This window comes from Carcharhinus amblyrhynchos, chromosome 31, assembly GCF_965287045.1.
Source record: "Carcharhinus amblyrhynchos chromosome 31, sCarAmb.v2.hapA, whole genome shotgun sequence".
NCBI classification, from domain to species: Eukaryota; Metazoa; Chordata; class Chondrichthyes; order Carcharhiniformes; family Carcharhinidae; genus Carcharhinus; species Carcharhinus amblyrhynchos.
In genome coordinates this window covers 9,401,623-9,428,434 of record NC_137354.1, presented here as the reverse complement: position 1 = coordinate 9,428,434, position 26,812 = coordinate 9,401,623, and the positions used below count along the sequence as shown (strand labels likewise).

General features: G+C 45.2%; 1 protein-coding gene across 2 annotated transcripts in view; it reads left to right on the top strand.

Annotated features, from left to right (window-relative positions):
- LOC145360361 (annexin A4-like) overlaps window positions 1-26,812 on the top strand; it is an 87,118-nt gene that overhangs the window by 45,975 nt on the left and 14,331 nt on the right. The window contains exons 4-13 of one of the 2 annotated variants that reach the window (XM_080215532.1): window positions 322-732; window positions 3,757-3,789; window positions 5,704-5,736; window positions 7,477-7,564; window positions 9,982-10,076; window positions 10,768-10,881; window positions 12,318-12,408; window positions 14,129-14,208; window positions 17,207-17,263; window positions 26,308-26,401. In XM_080215532.1, the coding sequence (XP_080071658.1) occupies window positions 322-732; window positions 3,757-3,789; window positions 5,704-5,736; window positions 7,477-7,564; window positions 9,982-10,076; window positions 10,768-10,881; window positions 12,318-12,408; window positions 14,129-14,208; window positions 17,207-17,263; window positions 26,308-26,401 (1,096 nt within the window). The remainder of the gene's footprint in view (window positions 1-321; window positions 733-3,756; window positions 3,790-5,703; window positions 5,737-7,476; window positions 7,565-9,981; window positions 10,077-10,767; window positions 10,882-12,317; window positions 12,409-14,128; window positions 14,209-17,206; window positions 17,264-26,307; window positions 26,402-26,812) is intronic. The other variant, XM_080215533.1, reaches the window with a different exon arrangement.

Below are 26,812 nucleotides of genomic sequence, written 5' to 3'. Positions count from 1 at the left end.
GTGCAAACAATACCATTCGGGCTCAATTACCAAACAGGTTTATTCAAAAATAAAAGTATATTGAAGGAAAATCGAGGGTTGGATTGCGCTGCACACCGTTTCCCCCAAACCCCAGCTCTAACCCTAATTTCCAGAAAGACAACACTGGTTTGTTAGTTTTTGGCTTCTACTCGCAGTTTGTGAGCCTGATAGAGATTGACAAGGTTGACGTGAAGCTGATATCAGTTAGTTTTACTTGAGCAAATGTTGAATAAAGCAAGAATCAAGATTATGGTTTATCGACGGCAAATCTTCACACTGTTGTCTTCTGTTCTGTTTTAGGTTAACAACATGTCAAATGCGTTAAGACCACATGTTTCTGCACCTCCCAGTTTCGGGCCAGGGGGATTTGGGGCACCTCCCAATCAGCAGCCAGGTCAATTTGGGATGTACCCACAAGGCCAAGGGGGTCAACCTGGAGCTCCCCCCTACAATCCAGGATATCCCGGCGCCAGCCCGGGTTTTCCAGCAGGTTCCGGCCCCACGCCAGGCTACCCTTCAGGTCCGACGCCAGGCTACCCTTCAGGTCCCACCTCTGGTTACCCTTCGGGTCCCACCTCTGGTTACCCTTCCGGCCCGACACCAGGTTACCCTTCAGGCCCGACACCAGGTTACGGAGCTAGCCCGTCTCCAGGCTACCCCTCAAATCCTTCAGCTGGCGCAAACGTGACTCCTTCCTCAGCACCAGTAAAGGTATGGAGAACAATTCGTCCCGTGAATTGGAGTAAATTCACTTCATTTGCTAAAGGTTTAAAATTTTGCTGAATCCTATGCTTGCTTTTAGGGTTTGTGTCTGAACGATATAGAACTTGTGATTTTTCCTGGTAGTTTTTGGCAAAGATATTGTGGAGTATGCGAGGTGGACTAGAAAGTAAAGTATCCGAGGGGAAGACTGGAGTGGGGAGAAAGGGGAAGTAGAATCAGGTGCACGTTGATGCAGTGAATAGGGACATGGATGTGTGCAGTATTGGGGGAAGGGGAGGCAGTGTCAGGACCCTTATCCATCTAGGTTACCCCAAGACACTTTAGCCAAATCCAGGCTTAAGGTTGAAGCGCGGGAGAAATGTCCTTCGCTCAGTACAAGGTATTATGGCTACAATTTTACCGGCACACCTGCCCTGGAATCGAGGCAGATGAGGCTCGTAGAACTACATTGGCCTCAGGCGGGTAAGGCAGTAAAATTCCGGCTGTTTTCTGTATCCTTGCTGCTTTTTCAGCCAAAGTCAAATTTACTGCCTTTTGTTTTTTTTAGAACTAAGACGTTCTATTTCATTCACAAATCATCATTGTGGTCCTTTTTGTAATGGTTCTGAGGTGACGTAAAAAGTGCTTCTGCGTTCATAGTTCATACTTGGAATCTGTTTCACAGCTAGAACTAGGAGTCTCTGTTTAAAAGTAAAAGATCGCCCACTTAAAATGGAGATAAAGCAAAAAAGGTTTGTCACTCGGAGGGTTGTGAATCTATAAATCTCTCTTCCTGAAAAGACAGCGAAAGCAGAGTCTTTTGAATATTTCTAGGACAGAGGTGGATAGATTTTTGATAAACGAGAGGGGGGCTGATACCAGCGGCACAGTGGTTAGCACTGTTGCCTCACAGCGCCAGGGACCCAGGTTCAGTTCTGGCCTCAGGTCACTGTCTGTATGGAGTTTGCACATTCTCCCCATGTCTGTGTGGGTTTCCTCCAGGTGCTCCGGTTTCCTCCCACCGTCCAAAGATGTGTGGGTTAGGTTGATTGGCCATGCTAAATTGACCCTTGGTGTCAGGGGGATTAGTAGGGTAAATATGTAGGTTTATGGGAATAGGGGCTGGGTGGGATTGTGGTCAGTGCAGACTTGATGGGCCGAATGACTTCCTTCTGCACTGTAGGAATTCTGTGATAGATTGTCAGGGGCAGCTGAAATGCAGATTTGAAGTTACCCTCAGATCAGACATGGTGTGAGGGGCTGATTGTGGACAAGTCCCCAGGACCGGATGGAATGCATCCGAGGGTTCTGAAAGAAATGGCGGAGGTTATAGTGGATGCCTTGGTGGTTATTTTCCAGACGTCGCTGGATTCCGGGAAAGTGCCGGAAGATTGGAAAACGGCTAATGTTACGCCGTTGTTTAAGAAGGGTGCCAGGCAAAAGGCGGGGAATTATAGGCCGGTTAGTTTAACGTCTGTGGTAGGTAAAATGTTAGAATCCGTCATTAAGGAGGAAATTGCGAGGCATCTTGAAGGGAATTGCTTGATAGGGCAGACGCAACACGGTTTCGTTAAAGGGAAGTCGTGTCTGACAAATTTACTGGAGTTCTATGAGGATGTGTCTAGGGCAGTGGATAGAGGAGAGCCGGTGGATGTGGTCTTTCTGGATTTTCAGAAGGCGTTTGACAAGGTACCTCACAAGAGGTTATTGCAGAAGGTCAGGGGACATGGAGTTGGGGGTAGGGTGTTAGCGTGGATAGAGGATTGGTTGTCAAATAGGAGGCAGAGAGTGGGGGTCAATGGGTGCTATTCGGATTGGCGGTTGGTGACTAGTGGGGTGCCCCAGGGGTCGGTGCTGGGGCCTCAGCTATTTACCATTTATATAGATGATCTGGAGGAGGGAACCGAGTGCAGGGTGTCGAAATTTGCTGATGACACCAAGATTGGGGGAAAGGCAAATTGTGCGGAGGGTGTGGAGAGTCTGCAGAAGGATCTAGATAGGCTGGGCGAATGGGCCAGGAAATGGCAAATGGAATTTAATGTTGGCAAGTGTGAGGTGGTCCACTTTGGTAGGAAGGACTATTACTTACGTGGCGAAAAACTGCAGCAGGCGACAGTGCAGAGGGACCTCGGGGTCCTTGTGCATGAGTCGCAAAAACCCAGCTTGCAGGTGCAGCAGGTGGTCAGGAAGGCGAATGGGATGCTGGCCTTCGTAGCGAGGGGGATTGAATATAAAAGTAGGGAGGTCTTGCTGCAGCTGTATAGGGCATTGGTGAGGCCGCAGCTGGAGTACTGTGTGCAGTTTTGGGTGCCGCACCTGCGCAAGGATATTTTGGCCCTGGAGGGAGTGCAGAGGAGGTTTACTAGGCTGATACCGGAGTTGAGGGGATTGAGCTATGAGGAGAGGCTGAATAAACTAGGCTTGTACTCGTTGGAGTTTAGAAGAATGAGGGGAGATCTCATTGAGACGTATAAGATGATGAATGGGATGGATAGGATAGAGGTGGAGAGACTCTTCCCGCTCAAAAAAGACCGTAGGACTAGGGGGCACAGCCTCAAGATAAAGGGGAGGCGGTTTAGAACGGAGTTGAGGAGGAACTTCTTCACTCAAAGGGTGGTGAATCTCTGGAATTCTCTGCCCGTTGAAGTGGTGGAGGCTGCCTCGCTAAATATTTTTAAGAAGCGGGTTGATGGGTTTTTGATAAGAGAGGGGATTAAGGGTTATGGGGAGAGGGCGGGAAAGTGGAACTGAGCCACGACAGATCAGCCATGATCTTATTGAATGGCGGGGCAGGCTCGAAGGGCTAGATGGCCTACTCCTGCTCCTATTTCTTATGTTCTTATGTTATTAAATGGAGCACCAGGCTTGAGGGGGTGAATGCTCTACTCCTGTTCCTTGTTCAGACACGATCAATGGGATTGTTGTGAACCTGATAATTCATGTTACTGAAGAAAATGGTAACATCTTATATAAAAGAGCAGTTTGCTTTAGTGACTGGGAAATATCCTAATTTTTCTATTTAAACATTGTTAGGCGTTTTACACCCAGGATTTTTCTGAATTTGAGGTAAGCTGTGTTGCACTTTGGAATGGTTTTCCTCGGATAACTGCATGTGATGCTGTGTTAGATCAATGATTTTTACTGATAAATACCCTCCATTACAATATATTAATAAATTGTCCCAAGATGCATAGGTTAGATGGATTAGCCATGCTAAATGTTTGGGCTTGCAGGGATAGGGTGGAGAAAAGGACCTGTGTAAGGTATTCTGTCAGAGAGTCAATGGGCCGAGTGGCCGCCTTCTGCACTGTAGGAATTCTAGGAAATGGCCACTGGGGATGGATGACACGTGCTGGCTTTGCCAGTGATTCCCACATGCCATGAAAAAATAAGGTAAAAAATGTAGATTATGTTTCGATTCAAGCAGCAGAAATGAGATCTGATTCCTTTTTTTAATATAACACTGGATCCACACTTCAGTTTACCCAAAATCCAGCCACTTTTGGGGTGGCATGGTGGCACAGTGGTTAGCACTATTGCCTCAGATCCAGGGATCAGGGTTCAATTCCTGGTTTGGATCACTGTCTGTGTGGAGTTTGCATGTTCTCCATGTGTCTGCCTGGGTTTCTTCCGGGCGCTCCAGTTTCCTCCCACAGTCTGAAAGATGTGCAGGTTAGGGTGCATTGACCTGAACAGGCGCCAGACTGTGGTGACTAGGGGCATTCACAGTAATTTCATTGCAATGTTAATGTAAGCCTTACTTGTGACTAATAAATTAACTTTACTTTGTTAAAGCTGGGGACTTGGGTTTGAATCCCACTGTGGCAGAAGGTGGAATTTGAATTCAATAAAAATCTGGAATCCAAAATCTAATGACTTCGAAATCATTGACCACTTTGTAAAAATGCATCTGGTTCACTAATGTCCTTTTAGAGGAGGAAATCCGCCATCCTTACCTGGTCTGGCCTTCATGTGGCTCCCGATGCAAAGCAATATGGTTGACTCTTAAATGCTCCCTGGACAAGTGCAATTATCAATGGGCAACCAATGGTGGCCCTGCCAGCGACACCCACGTCCCACCAAAGAATGTAAAGAAGTAGTTTTTGCCTCACTTGCTCCCCTTAATATCTCAGACCTTCCAAATTCCCAGAGAATACAATCGTAGTTTCTCTAATCTCTCCCATTGGAGGCCAGGAGAAATCTTCTTCACTCAGTACAAAGTGTTATGGCCAGAATTTTGCCACCTTGCCCGTCCCAGAATCGGGGTGGGCAAGGCTCGCGGAACGGCATTCTCCGTTAGTCTCGGGCGGAATCTTACGAGCTTCGGGTGGATGAAGTGGTAAAATTCTGGCATGTGCGTCTGTTTTCTGAAGGGGCTGTTCTCCATAGTCTGGGTATTCTTGCTGCTTTCTCAAATTTACTGCCCTTTTTAGATCTAAGGCATTTTTATTTCATCCACAAGTCATCATTGAAGACCTACTTGCGATGATTGAGGTGACGTAGAAACATTTGTGTTCATATTTCCATTCTGTTACACAGTTCTATGATGTAGAACTAGGAGTCTCTCTTTAAATATAAGAGATTGCCCATTTAAAATGGAGATGAGGTGAAAGTTTGCCACTTAGAAGGTTGTGAGCCTATGAATCTCTCTTCCTGAAAAGAAGGTGGAAGCAGAGTCTTTGAATATTCTTAATGCAGAGGTGGATGGATTCTTAGTCAGCAAGGTGGGGTTAATAGGTTATTGGGGACAGGTGGGATGCAGATTTGAGTTACCGTCTGATCAGACATGGTCTTATTAAATGGAGGACCAGGCTTGAGGGGGTGAGTGGCTTATTCATGTCCCTTGTTCACATGTGATCAAATAGGTTTGTTGTGAACCTGATAACTCGTGTTACTCAAGAATGGCGTCATCCTACATAAAACAGCGGCTTGTTTTAGTGAGTGGGAAATATCCTAATTTTTCTATTTAAATGTTGTTAGACGTTTTGCGCCCAGGATTTTTCTGAATTTGAGGTAAGCTGTGTTGCACTTTGGAATGGTTTTCCTCAGATAACTGCATGTGATGCTGTGTTAGATCAGTGATTTTTTTTTTGCAGATTGATACCCTCCCTGTCAATGCATTAATCTCTAGAAGTTGCATTTTTTTCAACTAACACAAAATCAAACTTCTAGGAATGCTGAATAGAAACCTTTCAAAAGAATGTCATAGTCATCAACAGTTTATTTGCAAAGAAATAGGAACAGAACGTGCTGGAAGTATTCAGGTCAGGCAAAATCTGTTGAGAGAGAAATTAAGTTGATGTTTCAGTTTGGATAACCGTACACCTGGGAAGTGAGTGTGTTTTCCTGCACGTGATCCAATAACACATTCACCGAGGGACTTATGTGAAAAGCATTCAGACCTGTTTGTCTTTTAACAAAGAAAATGCATGATACCCGCCAGTGGTATTACCACTGGGCTTGTAATCCAGCAGCTTGTGATGTTCCTTTGGGGATGTGGGTTCAAATCCCACCATCTTCGCGAGTACAATTTAAATTCAATTAATAAGAAAACCTGGAAGCTAACATCTCAGTAATGCTGACCGTCAGTGATGTAAAACTCCATCTGGTTCACTAATGCCCTTCGTGGAAGGAAATCTGCCATCGTTAGCTGGTCTGGCGTATGTGTGACTGCAGACCCCCCCCCCCCCCCAGCAATGTGGTTGACTCTTAACTGCCCTCTGGAATGGGGAACAAATGTTAGCCTTGCCACACCCACACCCCATGAAAGGATATAAAACTGCACCCCCCCCCTCCACGCACGCACGCACACACTGTCCAAGACCTTCTAAATTCCCTGGGAATTTCTCTAATCTCTCCCATTGCATCATTTTAGTCATCTATGTTGCACTGACTCAAAGGCCAATGTATTCTTTGTAAAGTATCGTGCTCGGAACTGACAGCGATGCTCCAGGAAAAGTTCTGATCGTAACACGGTGATTGCACAAACTCTTGTGCTCGATTGCAGAACTGAGAGAAGTAAAGCTTTGCTTAATGTGTGGGTGGTTTAAATTTCCCAATTTTAATTGGGACATAACGCATCCTTATATTGCACACTCTGAAAGACGTGCTGGTCAAGTGCATTGACCATGCTAAATTCTCCCTCAGTGTCCCCGAACAGGTGCCAGAGTGTGGCAACTAGGGGATTTTCACAGTAACTTCATTGCAGTGTTAATGTAAGCCTTACTGGTGACACTAATAAATAAACTTTAAATAAAGGCTGTCCATGGGTGAATTGTCAAGGAGACTTTACGAATTTGAGGAGTTTAACCTATGGTACACCAGTTGATGATGAAGTGATGCAAACAACGTTTGCCTACCAGGTTGTCACCAGGTTGCCTACCTGCCCACCATAGTGGCACAGTGGTTAGCACTGCTACCTCTCAACGTCAGAGACCTGAGTTCGATTCCCGGCTTGGGTCACTGTCTGTGTGGAGTCTGCACGTTCTCCTCGTGTCTGCTCCACACTTCAAAGATGTGTGAGTTAGTTGCATTGGCCATGCTAAATCCTCCCTCAATGTACCCAAACGGGTGCAGAGTGTGGCAACTAGGGCATTTTCACAGTAACTCCATTGCAGTGTTAATGTAAGCCTACTTGTGACAATAATAAATAAACGTCAAAAATCCTGGCTTGAAAAGCAATTGGTGCAACCTGAGCAATACAAATTCTGACTGGTTTTGATTGTTGACTGACAATTATCTTGTTGTCTTTAGCCTGCGAACCGGGGGACAGTGAGAGATGCTGCGGGATTTGATGCCCTGAGGGATGCTGAAGTCCTGAGGAAAGCTATGAAAGGGTTTGGTGAGTAAACCTAAAATGTGTTGTATTTTAAATTAGGCTTCCTCACTCTGATAGAGGGTGAGTGAGCAACTAGTCTCAGCGTTGGCAGCTCCGTGGATTGGGAAAAGCAGATTCCAGGCAATGTGGCCATTCCTCCTCATTGCTTTTTAATGGCCCCTGCTGGAAAGTGCATGTTGGCTTAGCTGAGATGCCTTCCATGATCGAACAACAGTTTCTAATGCCTGCTTGCAAAAGAACTTGTATTTGTAATTATCACCATTATATATGTTTAGCAATTTATCAAGAAAGGTGATGGGTCTTTTCTTTCTGGTTGGGGGCGTTAGAGGGTAAAATGCAGGCCAGGACACAGAATATCTTCTCTTTAAAGAGGGGAGGAAAATATTCACTATTTCCGCCACATCAGCATTGACTTAAGCAAATGGTTTCCCCCGACGGGGATTCACCAGTCCCGCTGCGGTGAGTGGAGATTTGGCTCAGTGCCAAATTCTCTGTTCTCGCTGGTGGCCACGCCAGAGTGTGAATTACATTCTGCACTCTTGTTTCCTTCTCTATGAACAGTGTGCTTTGTCTGTACAGTGCGCAAAAAAAACAGTGTGTTCAGTTTTGGTCTCCTTACTTGAGATAGGATATACTGGGGGTGCAGAGGAGATTCACTAGGTTGATTCTGGAGTTGAGAGGGTTGGCTTAAGAGGAGATACTGAGTAGGCTGGGGCTATACTCATTGGAATTCAGAAGAACGAAGGGAGATGTTATAGAAACAGGTAAGATTATGAAGGGAATGGATAAGATAGAAGCAGGGGGGTTGTTTCCACTGGCGGCTGAAACTAGAACTAGGGGGCATGGCCTCAAAATAAGGGAGCACAGATTTAGGACTGAGTTGAGGAGGAATATCTTCACCCAAAAGGTTGTGAATCTGTGGAATTCTCTGCCCAGTGAAGCAGTTGAGGCTCCCTCATTGAATGCTTTTAAGGCAAGGATAGATAAATGTTTGAGCAGTAATGGAATTAAGGGTTATGGTGAGTGGGTGGGCAAGTGAAGCTGAGTCCACAAAAAGACCAGCCATGATCTTATTGAATGGCGGAGCAGGATCGAGGGGCCAGATGGCCTACTCCTGCTCCTAGTTGTTATGGAACTATACTTTTCACTGTGTGTTAATACATGTGACAATAACAAATCAAACCAAACTACCCGCGAATTCCAGCCATGTGTATAAGGAGACCTGTAGCATGGCTTTGGCTAGATTGCTGATAGCTTCTTTCTGTGGATGTACAGACTCTAAACTCTTGTTAAAAGAAAAGCTGAATGCTACCTGAGTGAAGAACTATACCGTAACAGTAACTTTGTTTTTCAGCTGTATTGCGTGAAAATGAGGGCAATACCTTTTTTCATGTTTTTGGCCCTTCTCAGAATTCAGGAAGCAGTTTTTTACTTTGCGGGGACTTGGACTTTTAGAACACATTCATTTTCTGCTCCTGCCTTCACCTTCACCCCGGACACCAAACCCTTGGCTTGTCGTTACACAAGACCCTGAAATTCATAGGATCGTACAATTCCCACAGTGCGGAAGGAGGCCATTTGGCCCGGCAAGTCTGCACTGACTCTCTGACAGGCCCTTCCCCCAGCCCTATCCCCATAACCCCACACATTTTACCCTGGCTAATTCATCTAATTTCTTTGACTGGGAGGAAACTGGAGGACCTGGAGGAAACCCACACAGACATGGGGAGAACATGCAAACCCCACACACAGTTACCCAAGTCCCTGGCAGCAGTGCTAACCGTTGTGCCACCATGTTTCTCTATACCACTTTAACAAAGGTGCGGTCCATTTAAAAATTACACTTGTCATGTTCCAATACAGCAATATGATCGCAAGACATGCGTGTCAGCATCAAGCAATCTTTTGCCAGTTCGGGTGTAGGTTAGAAGCTTTGCCATGCCTACTGGCTCATTCTGAGAAAATGCCTCAGAACAATATCACTTCCTGTTTCTGTGTGATAGTTCCACTTCCCCCTCTGCCTCTAAGCAACCATATTTGTCCACCTTCCAAATCCTGTCACCAATCTGTGTTGACTAGCCCATCTTTAAGGAGGCAGATAAGATTGGACGTGAAGAAAGATCTGGATCTCTTCCATTTTCAGACTAGCTGGACACTTAAGGTGGAATTTTACGAGATTCTTTTTCTAGGTTTATATAATGACTTTTTAATTGTATCACACCAAGTCAGGACATCTAGGAAAATTGAAGCTTTATTTGCATTTTCCATGGCTTGTGTGACAGAAACTATTCAGTGTTATCATTTTGCCAAGAATATTTCTGATTTTCCCTGGGATTGTCTGAGGAGTCAATTCTAGTATTACCGCTCGACGGGATTATTGTGGGAAGCCATCTTGATTTGGAATTCTTTTCTCTTCTTAGGTACAAACGAACAAGCCATCATTGATGTACTTGCTCATCGTTCAAATAAGCAGAGGCAACAGATTGTGCTGTCCTTTAAGACGGCCTATGGAAAGGTAGGTATCTTTGACGGATACTGGCCGAGTGAACTCCAGGCCTTTTTATTTCTTTCTCACTTTTGAGGGGAAACTTTATCCAGTAAACTCGCTGTTCCTTCCGTATCGGAGGTCAGACTACCTTCAATCCTGTGTTGGACCCCTCTTTCATTCTCCACGCAATTATTTCATAGAATCCCTACACTGCAGAAGGGCGAGGCCATTCGGCCCCTGCATGTATTCGAGGGTGAAGCTCCCATAGTCACCCACTAATCCCTCTGACCAACGCATCTCAGGACACTAAGGGTAATTTTTTTTTAGCATGGCCAATCAACCAACCCGCACATCTTTGGGAGAAACTGGAGGAAACCCATACAGACATGAGGAGAATGTGCAAACTCCACACAGAGTGACCCGGGAATTGAACCCAGATCCCTGGAGCTGTGAAGCAACTGTGCTACCGTGCCACCCATATAGTCTTGTTGGGGCACTGACCAGATTTTCCTGGTTGGGGGAAATGGCCATCCTCTCCCTCTCGGAGGGGGAGGGGAGCGGTGATGGCGTCCTGCCAGGAACAACACATCTACATGTGTGATGACATGGGGATCCGTGTGAGCAGTGATGCCCAGCCCAGGGGCAACGCCTGGCCATCTGTACCTTCAATCGCAGCGTTCTTACTGGTGTACTTGACATTTGTCCTCCTCCGCTGCAGGATTTGATAAAGGAGCTGAAGTCCGAGTTGTCGGGTAATTTTGAGAAGGCGGTTCTGGCACTGCTGAAGGCCCCCGCCCTTTACGATGCGACTGAGCTGAAGGAAGCAATCAAGGTGGGTAAGGAACTGGCCCGTAGCTGCTCAGAGCTGCTGAACGGTACTGCGGCAAGCATGTTTTTTACAGAACTACATAGAACTAAGCACCATCAGGCCATTTGGCCCATCTGGCACATAGTCCTTCTGTCCTATTTCATCTAGTCACCTGATGAAGGAGCAGCGCTCCAAAAGCTCGTGAACCAAATAAGCATGTTGGACTTTAACCTGGTGTTATGAAACTTCTTACTGTGCCCGTCCCAGTCCAACACCGGCCTCTCCACACCATGGCTACATCTGCTAATCAACATATCCTTCTGTTCCTTTCTCCTTCACGCACTGCCCTTTAAATATATCTATATCTAATTCCCTCAGACGTTCCATTTTAATAGACTCATAAAGGTTTGCAGTATGGAAACAGGCCCTTTGGCCCAACTTGTCCATGCAGCTCTTTTGTTTTTGAACCTCTAAGCTAATCCCAATTGCCCACATTTGGCCCGTATCCTTTTATACCCATCCTACCCACGTAACTGTCTAAATGCTTTTTAAAAGACAGAATTGTACCTGTCTCTACTACTACCTCTGGCAACTTGTTCCTTTTTGGCAGCAAGTTCCACATTCTAATCCCTCTTTTTGGACAATGTTGTTTCTCCCGATTTTTTTTTGTTGGATATATTAGCATTAAGTTGCGTTTATGGTTTTGGTCTGCCCCACAAGTGGAAGTATCTTGCCTGCCTCCACCCCAGAGTCCCTCCATTTTGAGGACCTCTATTCGGGCACCCCTTGTTTTGTTGGCCCTTTTTTAGCCTGTTTTCTTGTAGTTGGAAGGATCTATGCAAAGTCCAGCTCATGGGGCTTTTTAAAATTTTCTTCTCCCTGTTTGAAGATCCCATTCTGAGAATGGTCAGAGTTTTTGGCTGATGTGTTTCAAGTGTACAAACTACACAGTTGGAACTGGGTATTTCCTTGGTATTTGAGACCCAGTGTAGTTGAATGCTGAGCTGCTGTGTAGTCTTCCCTGTAGGAGGGACTTGCTCAGAATGGTTAGGGAAGGAGATGGGAATATTGGGGGCATTCTGACCCCCCACTCATCTCCGATCTGCACAAATTTTCATGGATGATTGATTCCACAATTTGAGGTTTCTAGCAGTTGACACCAGCGGATCTTCTGATGCCACTGGCAGCACCCCCCTTGCCATGGGTTTTCCCAGTGCCATGGGATGCTTTCAACCCTGTTGACCTGGTGTTGTCAGACTTTTTACTGTGTTTACGCCAGTCCAACGCCGGCATACCCACATCATGACAATGATGGGGTCAGAAGATCTCACTGCCAGCCAATGGTGAGCCATCTCCACCGCTGCAAAACACGTGGCAGGTTGCACGGAGAACCCCACCCGCTGTGTTTGTTTGTTTCTGAATGGGAAAAACTTTGACTGTTTTTGTTTGTTTGAATGCAGGGTGCGGGTACAGATGAGCAGTGCCTGATTGAGATCCTGGCCTCGCGCTCCAATGCAGAAGTGCACACTATCAACAGTACTTACAAAACAGGTAAGATGTGAGCAGTCAGTTGTCTGATTTACAGCCCTCCTGCCTGAGTCCATCAAATCATTGAATCCCTACACTGCAGAAGGAGGCCATTCAGTCCATCCGGTCTACGCTGACCACAATCCCTATCCCTGTAAACCTACGTATCTACCCAGCTAATTCCCTGACACTAAAGTCAATTTAGCATGGCCAGTCCACCTAATCCACACATCTTCTTTGGACATCTTTTGAGTTAGTGAGTGTTTTTGTGGGTTCTTTGTGGAGCAGTCACATCTGAGTCTTTCATTGGCTTGGAGTAGAGCAGCTTTAATCTTTTGGGGAAACATTAATTTTAAGGGGCTGGCTGCTTTACTGTGCTTCGTACAGCACTTTATTTTGAGAATTGTAACTCTCACGTTAAGCACTATAGACTTGAGACAAAAAAAATCCCCCATTGGAGATGATTTTAAGTACTCAGCAGCCAGGCTGCCTCTGTGGAGGGAGGAGAAATGACTATTTCACATTGATGATTCTTCAGATTCAGAAAAGGTCAGTGGCGGTTCTGATGAAAGGTTATCCGTCTGCAGCAATAAATTCTTGCAGGTGAAAGGTCATACGTGGCCCAAAACCCTGTGTAATATTGAACACAGGCAAGTAATATGTCTGCAGAGGCTGAGGTCCCTTCACCAAAATCCATTTATTTACAATTCCCACAGCACTACACAGTCAACAGTCTACCTTCAGGAGTGTCAGAGGAACTGACACACCCCATTATATACAAGGAAAAGAGTCCCTGATTAGTCCGTCATTTGGATCCTTAATCAAGGAGTTCATACTCCAATAGCCAACCTCAATGGCCTGATTTGAAGTCATTACAGGTGGCATTCCGACCTCAGCACCAGGGACCTGGGTTCAATTCTCAGCTTGGATCACTGTCTGTGTAGAGTCTGCACATTCTCCTGCGTGAATTTCAAAGAACAAAGAAAATTACAGCACACGATCAGGCCCTTCGGTCCTCCAATAACATGCTGCCCAACTGAACCAAAACCCCCTCCCCTTTCAGGAACCATATCCCTCTATTCCCATCCTATTCGTGTATTTGTCCAGATGTCACTTAAAAGCCACTATCGTATCCGCTTCCACTACCTCCCCCGGCAGCTAGTTCCCAGACACCCATCACCCTGTGTTTAAAAAACAAACTTGCCTTGTACATCTCCTTCTTAAACCTTGGCCCTCGCACCTTTAAACCCAAGCCCCCTAATAATTGACTCTTCCACCCTGGGAAAAAGCTTCTGACTGTCCACTCTGTCCATTCCCCTCACAATTTTGTAGACTTCTATCAGGTTGCTCCTCAACGAAAAGGCATAGAAAGTGGGAGATATTTATACTACAGAGCGAGGGAATGAAATTTGAGTCAGACGTTTTTTATTGAATTCAAATTTCACCACGTGGTGGGATTTGAGCCTGGGCCCCCAGGACATTGGCGGAGTTTCTGTGTTAATAGTTCAGTGCTAATACCTCTGGACCATGGCCTAGGGTGCTCTGGTTGCCTGCCACAGTCCAAAAGGCATGCTGGTTAGGTGAATTGGCCATGCTAAGTTCTTCCTTGGTATACTCAAACAGGCGCGGGAGTGTGGCAACTAGGGGATTCTTACGGTAACTTCGTTGCAGTGTTAATGTAAGCTGATTTGTGACACTAATAAGTAAACTTTAAAAAAAAATGATTTGCATTTTTTTAATGCAGAGTTTAAGAAGACCCTGGAGCAGGATATCAAGAGTGATACATCGGGACACTTTGAAAGGCTGCTGGTCTCCCTTGTTCAGGTGATTTATAGTAAACTGTAAAAGGGGGATTGAAATAACTCTTCTCCTGCTTTGATTCCTCATTGTGTCCGCAGAATGCATCCATTTACAAGAAAGACAGCTTGCATTTACATCAGACTTTCACAAGACAAAATTGACACACAGTAATGTTTTGGTTGTGGAACAAATGGAACCAAATCTTTCTCGCCAAAATAATCAGTCCTGCGCAATACATGTCTCTCCGTGTTACTGATTTACATCGCGGGAGCTGGATATATCAGCTGGATGCCTGTCTGATTTGCCTCCATAAAATCCAGCCCTATATCTCCCAGTAAGACATGATATTTTGGACTCTGTTATAGTGGCTGTAACTCTGTATCTTCAACTTCCCTTCCAATCTTTTCTTTCTTGTCGCCCTCTTTGATAGCAGAATACTACCATAGATGGTGCATGTGTCATGGAGCCATAGAGAGATACAGCACAGAAACAGGCCCTTCGGCCCAACCTGTCCATGCCAGCCCAGTTTCGAGCTAGTCCCATTTTGTCTGTTTGGCCCATACCCTGTAAACCTTTCCCTATCCATGTACCTGTCCAAAAGTCTATTAACTGTTGTAATTGTACCCACCTCTACCACCTCCTCTGGCAACTCATTCCATACACGCATCACCCTTTGTGTGGAAAAAGTTGCCCCTCAGGTCCCCTTCTAAATCTTTCCCCTCTCACCATAAATCCATACCCTTTAGTTTTAGATTGTCCTACCCTGGGGGAAAACACGTTCTTCACCTTATCTCTGCCCCTCGTGATTTTATAAACCTCTAAGGTCACCCCTCCTCCTATGCTCCAGAGCAGAAAGTCCCAGCCTCCTTTTATAATTCAAACCTTCCAGTCTTGGTAACACACTGAGAATTCTCGAATCCCTACAGTGCAGAAAGAGCCCATCGAGTCTGCACCGACCACAGTCCCGCGCAGGCCCTATCCCCATAACCACACCTATTTACCCTTGCTAACCCCCCTGACACTAAGGGGCAATTTAGCATGGTCAATCCCCCTAACCCACACACCTTTGGACTGTGGGAGGAAACTGGAGCACCTGGACGAAACCCATGCAGACATGGGGAGAATGTGCACGCTCCACGTAGATAGTGACCTGAGACCAGAATTGACACTGAGGCAGCAGTGCTAACCACTGTGCCACATCCTTTCCAGTTTAATAACATCCTTCCTATGCCGGGGTGCCCAGAATTGTACACAGCACTCTAAATGTCATTCCGATTGATTAGATAAGATACACCATCCATAGTTTAACTAGAACCGATAAATTATATTTCAAGTCTGCAACAAGCAACACAGTTGTCGACTAAGATAACCTTGACGTGGCTCGAGACTCAAATATGTTTTATGGATATTGGCACGATCCCTGTCAGCTCTGACCCGATAGAGAACAATATTCCAACAAGCTGTAAAAACAGTGGGTGTGGTGCAGGAGTGGGGGGAGCTGCAGGAATTAATTCCCACTACAGTTAAAGGCGGAAGGATTTGCATTTCCATACATAGCCCAAAGTACTTTACAGCCAATGATGTACTTTTGAAGAGCAGCCGCTATTCTAATATAGGAAACACGCAGCCAGTTCGTTCACAACATGCTCCTACAGATGACCACTAAAATAAAACACCTCAACAGTCATCGGAATAAAAGTATAGAATCTGAATGGAAAAACTGGCAGCATTAGTGGAGAGGGAAACAGTTAATGTCTACCAAATATTTACAGGAAGGACAAGATAAAGTTTCCACTAGCTGAAGACTCTAAAACCAGGGGCTATAATCTATAACTTAGGGCCAAGTCATTCAGGAGAGGTGTTAAAAACACTTCTATATGCAGAGAGTGGGGAAGGTTTGGAGCTCTCTTCCTTGAACAGCAATGGATGCTGGGTTCAAATGCTAGTTTTAAATCTGAGATCGAAGGATATGGGCCTGGGATAGATACGTGGAGTTAGGCCATGATCTTATTGAATGGACTCAAGGGGCTGAATGACCTCCTCCTGTTCCCATGTTCCTGACATTTTGAGTCTGCATGACTCTTCTTCAGAGTTGGCGATGGCCACGTAGGTTGGAACTTTACCACCCCATCCACCACGGGAAACAGAGCGGGCAAGGGGGTGGATAATGGGAAGGTCCGTTGACCTCAGTGGGATTTTTATGGTTTGGGACGAGCAAGACCATAAAGTCTCGCCCTTAGTCTATATTCTAGCGGTGTAAATTTAAGGAATAAATATTGGCCAGGACATAATGGATGCCCTTACTGTTTCTTCCACCCCCTACACACACACACACACACACACACACACACACACACACACACACACACACACACACACACACACTCTTCAAAGTAGTGTTTATTCAACTGCGAAAATATCTCATCCTAAAGATGGTGCCACACTCCCCTCCCTTGGTAGTGTCAGCCTGGATTTTTGTGCTCAACCCATTGAACTGGGACTCGAACCCACAACCTTCAGACTCGAGGCAGATGTGCTATTGACGGAGCCGTGGCTGTGAAGGGTTGAACTATGAGGAGTTATACCTGAACAAAAAAGGTTAGGGTAAAACTTTTGAAAGCAGGATGAGGTGGTACGAGAGGGAACAGCAGAGCAAATCATGTGACCGGATTCGAATCACTTCCACTGAATGCCTTCCTTGCAAAATATCAGGTATAAGAATGATTACACAAAACCATCAAGTATTATTTGCAGAAGAAAAATATTAATTTTGGACCAAATGCTATTCAACTTTCCGTGGAGAAATTTGCATTGAATTATTTTGAGACTCAGTGGTTTACTTTCACAAGTCCGTGTAGTTGTTGATGTATGAAACAGCAACCCTACTGATCCCCTTCATCAAAGAGTTCAAGGAATCTGGGTTGGAAGTCAGTGTGATTCTAGCCAGATGTGTCTATAACATGTGCGTGAATCATAAGTAACTGTGTATTCTGGGGTGACCATTGATCCTTCTTTCCTCCAGGGTAACCGGGATGAAAGTGAACATGTGGATATAACACTAGTTAAAAAGGATGCTCAGGTAAGTCGTAACTTCTTTTATTTTACGTTCGTGGGATGAACACTGGCTAAGCCAGCAATAATTACCCACCTCTAACTGTCCTGGAGAAGATAAGCTGCCACCCTGCACCACTGCAGTCCGTCATTTGTCGGACTAGAAGCAGTAAGGTATGAGGTTATCCATCACCTTGCCAAGTACCTAGTTGGTGTGGCTGATGGGATTTTGGGAGCAGCCTAGATCTGCTGAGGCTGTTACCATGGCGGTAGTATCAGTGCAATGGGCCTAATTCCCCTCATTTTGGAATGCTGTCTCCCCCAGCACAGTGTCACAGTGGTTAGCACTGTGCCACACAAGCACTAGGGAGCCAGGTTTGATTCCCGGCTTGGGTCATTGTGCAAACTCCACACAGACAATCTCCCCGTGTCTGTGTGGGTTTCCTCCCACGCTCCAAAAAATGTGCAGGTTAGATGGATTAACCATGCTAAATTGCCCCTTGGTGTCCCAAGATGTGCAGGTTAGATGCATTGGCCATGCTAAATTGTCCCTTAGTGCCAGGGAGATGAGTTGGGTAAATATGTGCGGTTATGGGGATAGGGCCTGGGTGGGATTGTTGTCAGTGCAGGTTCGATGGACTGAATGGCCGCCTTATGCACTGCAGAGATTTTATGATCTGTCAGCTTCGTACATTATATCCGGAGGCTGTGATGTGATAGCACGAAACACTTATAAAGAGTTGTAGAGACTGTTATTGCATAGTCTTGTAGGCAGTAGAAAAAATGTTTGCATTAATCAAGTTGTAATCTATCGTTCTGTCTTCTGAATGCTAATTCGTTGCTCATTGAGTAGCAAATAAAAGCACTGTCCAAGAGCCTTGAGAAACCGTTTGTGCCACTGATTTTGGAGTTTAAGGTGTGGGACTTTGATTACCAGACTAAAGAGGTGCCGAACCTCAAGGGAAGTTCAGGACATCTAGTTCATAGTGGATCCCACTGCAAAATTATCAAATATTGAACAGCAACAGTCAGTTGAACTCTGATATCGTGAAGGCAGGTGTCATGAACATAGATGTTGTGAACACGGAAATGGGAGACCGATAGTGGGAACGCTGCTTAGAACAGAGCTAATATTAAGAGTTTTTAATATTAAACAAATATTGTTCCATTCTTGTAAATGAAACTTGAAATAGGGGCAGATGACATTCTGCTTCACCGTTCACTCCTAATCCAGGCTGATCTTCTACATGGTTATAATCCAGCAGATGTTAATTGCTGCATAAAGCAAATCCCAAAGGGAAACTTGGCTTAGATATCACAACCTTTTCTTTTGTACTCTGACAACAAGGAAAAAAAAGTCTACTGAGCTCAAAAGCCACAAATTCCAGTAATGCTTGTGGCATTTTTAACATGAAACTCAAACATTTACTTAAGAAAAGAAAACTTAAACACACTAGACTACAGTTACAAGGTTGACATTCGCTTCACAGAACATCCCCTGAAGAACCTTGCTTGGTTGGACACGCAGGTCGCCACCCTCTAGGCAACACTCCTCTATCAACGTCTAACTAAAAAATTCCTGTAATTTTACCACAAGGTAAACTTGCTGTTACTGTGGGAAATGTACATCACAGGAATTCTCAACCTCACTTCCACTCTGCTGTGGAAACTCAGGACTTCAAAAACAAAGGCCTGCTGTTGAGAAAACAGGCATTTTTCTGGAATGGCTGCTTCAAACCTTCACAACATGGTGGCACAGTGGTTAGCACTGCTGCCTCACAGCGCCAGAGACCCGGGTTCGATTCCCGGCTTGTTTGTGTGGAGTTTTTGTATTCTCCCTGTTCTCCCACGTTCTGAAAGATGTGCTGGTTAGGTGCATTGATCGGAACGGGCGCCGGAGTGTGGCAACTCAGCGAATTTCACAGTAACTTCGTTGCAGTGTTGATGTAAGCCTTACTTGTGGCCAATAAATATACTTTAACTGTTTTCCCAGTGCAGAGTTGTACCCCATCTCTACTTAAATATCCTTTTTCTCTTTCACCATCAATTCCATAGTCTTTAGCACCCCCTTGAAACTTAACTTCCCCAAAATATAAAAAAAAAGTTCATTTTCTCCCCCCACTTTGGTATCAAATAAAATGTAAAAAAAAAGAAGCAACATCTCTTGTCACAACATCAACTCTGTTTTCTTGACCCAGGTTTGCATCTCTTAATTCCCTTCATACCCAAAAATCTTATTGCTCTGCAGTAACCTGTACCATACCTGATTTGGAAGCATTTGACGCTGGCAAAGATTGGTACATCCCCAGCACTTGCTCAACTTGTGAAAACAAGTCAAATGTACCACGAAAAGGAGATGACAGTTAACTTTTTGTTTTCTGTCCCTTCTAATACAGAGAAGCTGGTTTGTAGCATTTGCAGTGATGGGGTTACGAGGCTGTTAACAGGAAGGTCTCGATTCACATGTATTCGTTTGTCATTCTCCTTCACTAACCATTTAACCTGGAGGTGACCTTGGGGTTAAATTGTAAGAATTAGACTGTTTGACCACGTAAACCACTTTGAGGAAACTTTCAATTTAGCAGAAAGCATTCTACTCTAGATAGAGGAGGCAGTGGCCTAGGAGTATTATTGTTAACTAAGTTTCTGGATTAATAATCTAATGTTCTGGCGACCTGGGTTCGAATCCCGCCATGGCAGATGGTGGAATTTGAATTCAATTAAAAAAAATCTGGAATTAAGAATCTACTGATGACCATGAAACCATTGTCAGGAAAAACCCATCTGGTTCACTAATGTCCTTTTTAAGGAAGGAAATCTGCCATCCTTACTTGGTCTGATCTACATGTGACTCCGGAGCCACAGCAATGTGGTTGACTCTCAACTGCCCTCCAAAGTCAACTAGGGATGGGCAATAAATACTGGCCCAGCCAGTGATGCCCATGTCCCACGAAAGAATGAAAAAAAAATGATTTTGTCACTGTGAAAATCCTCGGATTTATCTGGGAAAAGCTTCCGATTTCTTTAGTGTCCGTATATTGTGATATTGGGCAGGATTTTCTGGCTACGCCTGCCCTAAAACTGGAAAATCCTGCTCGAGGTCAGTAGACTTTCCTTGGTCTACCCCTTGCCCACTATGATTCCCGTGACAGGCAGAATGGAAAAATTCACCCCATTGTGTATGTAATATTGGTTCCTTAATGTTGCAGTGGTGGTGACTCACTGATGGAATCTTGACGCTTGTGCGTTTAACCATGAAAACTTTTATTTTAACTATATTTGTGGTTCCAAGTGTGTGTGTTTCCATGAGTTCTCTTCTTGACTGTTCTCTGACCATGTGACAACAAACCGTGGGAGGTACCACTGTCCAGTCGCACACTAACCCTTGCTCTGCTGAACACTTCATGATCATGTGTATCGTTCATTTATGTACAGCAAGTCCGTGCAAAGTTGTAATTGCAACTTTAAGCGAATCGCATTTTCCAACAAAACCAATGTGAAAGCTGTAGTGAGGTTCTGTAGGCGGCACGGTGGCACAGTGATTAGCATTGCTGCCTCACAGCGGCAGGGACCCGGTTCGATTCCCAGCTTGGGTCACTGTGCGGAGTCTGCACGTTCACCCTGTGTCTGTGTGTGTTTCCTCCGGGTGCTCCAGTTTCCTCCCACTGTCCCAAAAGATGTGCTGGTTAGGTGCATTGACCATGCCAAATTCTCCTCCAGTGTACCCGAACAGGCGCTGGAGTGTGGCAACTAGGGGATTTTCACAGTAACTTCATTGCAGTGTTCATGTAAGCCTACTTCTCTCACTACTAAATAAACTTAAACTAGGACCATCCTCATTAGGGAACAAAAAAGGTTAAACATTGTACCTTTGAAATACTTTGCATTGCTAAACTTCCTTCACTGGTAAATGAAATAAATTTTTAAATGAGCTTAAAAATATAAAAGAAATATGGTAACATTTTGCTTGCAGTATCTCCCGCTTGCTGCAGATTCTGCTCCAATTCTCTGACCAATGCTCTTTCTGACCCTTTGACACATGACCTCTCACGCTTCCTTACCTTACCCTCCCACCAATATTTGCTCTCACTAAAGCTCCTGTTCCCTTCCTCTCTATCTTGCTGCTTCCCTCTCCTGTATCTGTGTTCCTCTTCAAGGGAAGTGCTAGGTCAAGACTTGATCTGAAGCTACAAGGTTGTGCAGCTCCCAATAGCTCAAAATTATCAAGCCGGGGCTTTCTCTTTTAGTGCTCTTGCTTTCCACCTCTGAGCCCTTGCTGTGAGGGGCAAGAGACAGCACGAGCCGCTTTGATTTGGGGCTAAAGCGATCAAGGGATATGGAAGGAGGGGGTAAATCAGGATATTGAATTCGATGATCAGCCATGATCAAAATGAATGGTAGAGCATGTTCGAAGGGTTGAAAAACCTCCTCCTGCTTCTAGTATCTATGTTTCAATGCTTCTGCCTCTGGCTGCCCATCTCCACAGCTAGACTTTGTAGTGAGGGTTCTGAAGAGACTTGGCAACAGCAAGGATTGGCGAGGGGGATGGATTAGTCTGTGGGAGAGGTTGCAGATCTCAGGATTGGCAGGTAGAGGGAGAGTCAGTGGGAGTGGCCACTTCAAAATAGTCCCAATCTGGTCAGAATAGTGAGAAATAACATTAAAACAAAACTCTCAAGGTTAACTGAGAATTTTGGCCCCCATTAACTTTTTTAAATTTTTATTTATTAGTGTCATGAGTAGGCTTACATTAACACTGCAATGAAGTTACAGTGATAAGAACATAAGAACTAGGAGCAGGAGTAGACCACCTGGCCCCTCGAGCCTGCTCTGCCATTCAGTAAGATCATGGCTGATCTTTTTGTGGACTCAGCTCCACTTACCTGTCTGCTCACCATAACCCTTAATTCCTTTACTGTTCAAAAACTTATCTGTCCTTGTCTTAAAAACATTCAACGAGGTAGCCTCAACTGCTTCACTGGGCAGGGAATTCCACAGATTCCCAACGCTTTGTGTGAAGAAGTTCCCCCTCAACTCAGTCCTAAACCTGCTTCCCCTTATCTTGAGGTCATGCCCCCTAGTTCTAGTTTCACCTGCCAGTGGAAACAATTTCCTTGCTTATATCTTATCTGTTCCCTTCATAATCTTATGTTTCTATAAGATCTCCTCCCCTCACTCTTCTGAATTCCAATGAGTATAGCCCCGTCTACTCAGTCTGTTCTCGTAAGCCAATCCTTTTAACTTCTGAATCAACCTACTCCGGTGCCAGTATATCCTTCCTGAGTAAGGTGACCAAAACCTGTACACAGTACTCCAGGTGTAGCCTCACCAGCACCTTTATACAGCTGCAACATAACCTCACTGTTTTTAAACTCCATCCCTCTGGCAATGAAGAACAAAATTCCATTTGCCGCCTTAATTACCTGCTGGACCTGTAAAGCAATTCCTGGTGAAAATCCCCTAGTCACCGTACTCTGGCACCTATTCAGGTACACTGAGGGAGAATTTAGCATGGCCAATACACCTAACCGGCACATCCTTCGGATTGTGGGAGGAAACTGGAGCACAGGAGGAAACCTACGCAGACATGGGGAGAACATGCAAACTCTGCACAGACCCAAGCCGGGAATTGAACCCGGGTGCTGAGAGGCAGCAGCACTAACCGTGCCCCCACAACTATACCACGCTAAAGCAAAACAACATTAAACTGGGACTTAACTGTAGTTTTGAAGGCATCTAACACACTAAATGATACAATATTGTAAAGGCGGTGGTGGGATTGGGGAGTCACTGACAGGTTAATTTATTCTGTAGGGGGAAGTTTGCCGATTGGCTTGGGGCAGGAAACTAACAAACATCCACAGAAACCTCCTTCACTGACAGGAAATGAGCTGAAAGGAGACTTTGCGGCCTTGGACTCAGTCCTAACTTAGTCAAATCCACCACAGCAACAATATTGTGCGCGTTGTGTATTGGAACACTGCTCCCTTTGTTAATTGGCGTAGCCTCTACTGTAACCCTGAGCATTGCCATGGGATATCAGCTCGGAATCGTTTAAGTAATGTGAGCCTTTCAAATGCCAGGTTTAATTGCTTTTGAATATGGAAAGACCCAGCTAGCAAGCTGCCACTTCTCAGAAGCTACACTGCATTTTTTTTCAAACCATTTTCGCCACGATATCAAAGCTTCTCTGAAACACTGCCAAGTGTATCTTTGGACCCCGCCTCAATGCCTGTCAACAATAGCTGTGTCTTCAAGTCCATTATTAAGACTGGCCTGTTGGATTTGCAATGGAGGAAGTGTCTTTGGCTTCAGTACTTCCTGACTGTGTAAAGACTTCCTGGCGCAGTATCACCAAAAGTGCTCCTTATCGATGCAGCCATAAGGAGAACAGCAGTGGATAACCTGCTTTCTGGAGGAACTAAAATCGAGCCTTCAAACAGGAAGTCTGGCAGAGATCCAAGTCAGACACTCCCACTCTAAGAATGTAGCCAAGGCTTTGGATCCGATTTCAAATGCACAGATCTGCCTGGATTTAGTTCTGGCAGGGTGCAGGGGCAGGAGACGCTGGGGGAGTATAAACTACCGCCACGTTTTATAAGCCCGGCTAAAGAAACTACTTTTTTTTAAAAAGACTAAAGGAGTTTCCTTTTTAATAAGACGTTTTAGTTGGCTGACTACATATGGAGTGTTGATCCTGTGTTGCCCCACTCAATGTGAACTAGAAGCGCACCCCCAACAATTGGAGGTTGCCAGTGATGAATCTTTTTTTCCCCCAACAATACGATTGCACGTGTGAGTTAAAGTTTGTTTATTAGTATCACAAATAAGGCTTGTGTTAACACTGCAATGAAGTTACTGTGAAAATGCCCTAGTTGCCACGCTCCGGCGCCTGTTCGGGTACACTGAGGGAGAATTTAGCATGGCCAATGCACCCTAACCAGCACACCTTTCAGACTGTGGGAGAAAACCAGAGGAAACCCATGCAGATATGGGGAGAATGTGCAAACTCTGCACAGGCAGTGACCCAAGCCGGGAATTGAACCCAGGTCCCTGGTGCTGTGAGGCAGCAGTGCTAACCCACTGTGCCTCCGTGAGTACATCATACAAAGAATAATCTAAGCTGCATTTTTACATTCTAATAACTAAACGATGTAGCTTTATGTCAAGTATTTTGACATGTGAATGTTTCACATTGTAAGAGTGCCCTTCCATCCCTCTTGACCTAGTGCACAGGAAGTAATTGCTGTTTTTATTCATTTGTGTGTTCATGGGGAGTGGATATCGCTAGGTCAGCATTTATTGCCTGTCCCTAATTGCCTTTGCAAAGGTGGTGGTGGTGAGCTGCCTTCTTGAACCGCTGCAGTCCCTGGGGTGTGAGTACACCCACAGTGCTGTTGGGGAGGGTGTTCCAGAACTTAGTGAAGGAATAGTGACACATTTCCAAGCCTGGATGGTGAATGGTTGGGAGTGGAATTTGCAGGTGATCATGTTCCCATGTATTTGATGCCCTTGCCTTTCTAGATGGGAGTGCTAATGGGTTTGGAGGGTGCTGCCTAAGGAGCCTAGGTGAGTTGTTGCAGATGGTACTTTGCTGCCACTGTGCATTGGTGGAAAGAGTGAATATTTATGGATGGGGTGCCAGTCCAAGTGGGACTGCTTTGTCCTGGACGGTGTCAAGCTTCTTGAGCGTTGTTGAAGCTGCACCCGTCTGAGCAGGGGGAGGGAATTCCATCACTCCTGACTTGTGCCTTGCAGATTGTGGACTGACTTTGGGAAGTCCGGAGATGAGCTACTTACCAAAGGATTCCTAGCCTCTGACCTTCTCTTGTAGTCACAGTATTTAAATGGCTAGTCCACTTCTTCAGTTTCTGGTCAATGAAAGCCCCACAGAATGTTGATTTTTAATGGGGGGATTCGGTGAGTGTAATGTCAGGGGCAGATGGTTAAATTCTCTCTTGTTGGTGATGGTTATTGCCTGGCACTTGTGTGGTGCAAAGGTTACTTGCCACTAGCCAGTCCAAACCTGGATATTGCCCAGGTCTTGCTGCATATGGACATGAATTGCTTCAATATCTGAGGAGTGGCAAATGATGCTGAACACTGTGTAGTCATCAGTGAACATCTCCATTACTGACCATCTGAGGGGGAAAGGTCATTGAAGAAGTAGCTAAAGATGGTTGGGTCAAGATATTACCCTGAAGACTTCTTGCAGTGATGTTCTGGGACTGTCTTAATTTGACTTGCAACTTACACAGCCATCTTTCTTTGTGACTGCAATTAGCAGAGGCTTTTCCCCCAATTCCCATTGTTCCAGTTTTGCTGGGGCTCCTTGGTGCCACACTCAGTCAAATGTGGCTTTGATGTCAAGGGCAGTCGTTCTCATTTTGAGGAAGGTGATTCTGGATGAGAACATACTAAAGCAGTCCTGTGCCATCTTGTTCCAATTCCTTCTCTTTATTGCCCAACCCCAGTTGTCCGAAGTTTGATATAACTGGGCAGTTACTAGGCAACGACCTTAGTGTGGCACTTGAACCATTACGTGACAGGGTGGCACAGTGGTTAGCACTGGGATCTGGGTTCAATTCTGACCTTCGGTGACTGTGCAGAATTTGCACATTCTCTCCATGTCTGCGTGGGTTTCGTACAAGTTCTCCAGTTTCCTCCCATGGTCCAAAGGTTTGCAGGTTGGATGAATTGGCCATGTTAAATTGCCCATTTAGTGTCAGGGGATTCATGGTGTAAATATGTGGGGTTACGGAGATAGGGCCTGGGAAGGATTGTTGTTGGTGAGAGCTTGATAGGCCAAATGGCTTCCTTTTAGGATCTCCATGAGCCATATGTTGACCAGAATGGATGAGAGAAGGAGAGCTGCTGCCCTCGAGATTAGTCCTAACTGATTTAAATTCTTTCTGGTGTAATATTTGTCTCAGTAATTGATATGGTTAGCAAGAGAAAGCCCAATAAATTTGATGCGTGTAAAGTGAACCAGAAGTCTGAAAGCAAGACCACAGATGAATTTGGAGATGTTCATCGTGAAGGTCTAATGAAACGTTTTCTTCTTAACCTCAGGATTTATATAATGCAGGAGAAGGCCGTATGGGGACAGACGAGTCAAAGTTCAATGCCATCCTGTGTGCAAGGAATAAAAGGCACCTGAAAGCAGGTAATTGTTTAATCCTGACTGCTGTGGGGGAAAGATATCTTCCTGTGAAAGAGCGTTATTAAAATGAAAAACCACCTGGGCAGAGGGTGGCACAGTGGTTAGCATTGCTGCCTCACAGCGCCAGGGACCCTGGGTTCAATTCCCAGCTTGGGTCACTGTTGGTTTGCGCACACTCCCCGTGTCTGCGTGGGTTTCCTCCGGGTACTCCGGTTTCCTCCCACAGTCCAAGTATGTGCAGGTTAGGTTCATTTGCTAAATTGACCCTTTGGGTCTGATTTTTGCCCTTTTTTTTTTGATTCTAAGTGCTGATCAGACATGAAACTGGAAGTGTTCCAGATCTGACTTTTAGACTTGTTCTCAGGTGCCCCCCTCCTCCCCATACACACGCTGCTTGCAAATATATCAGCAATT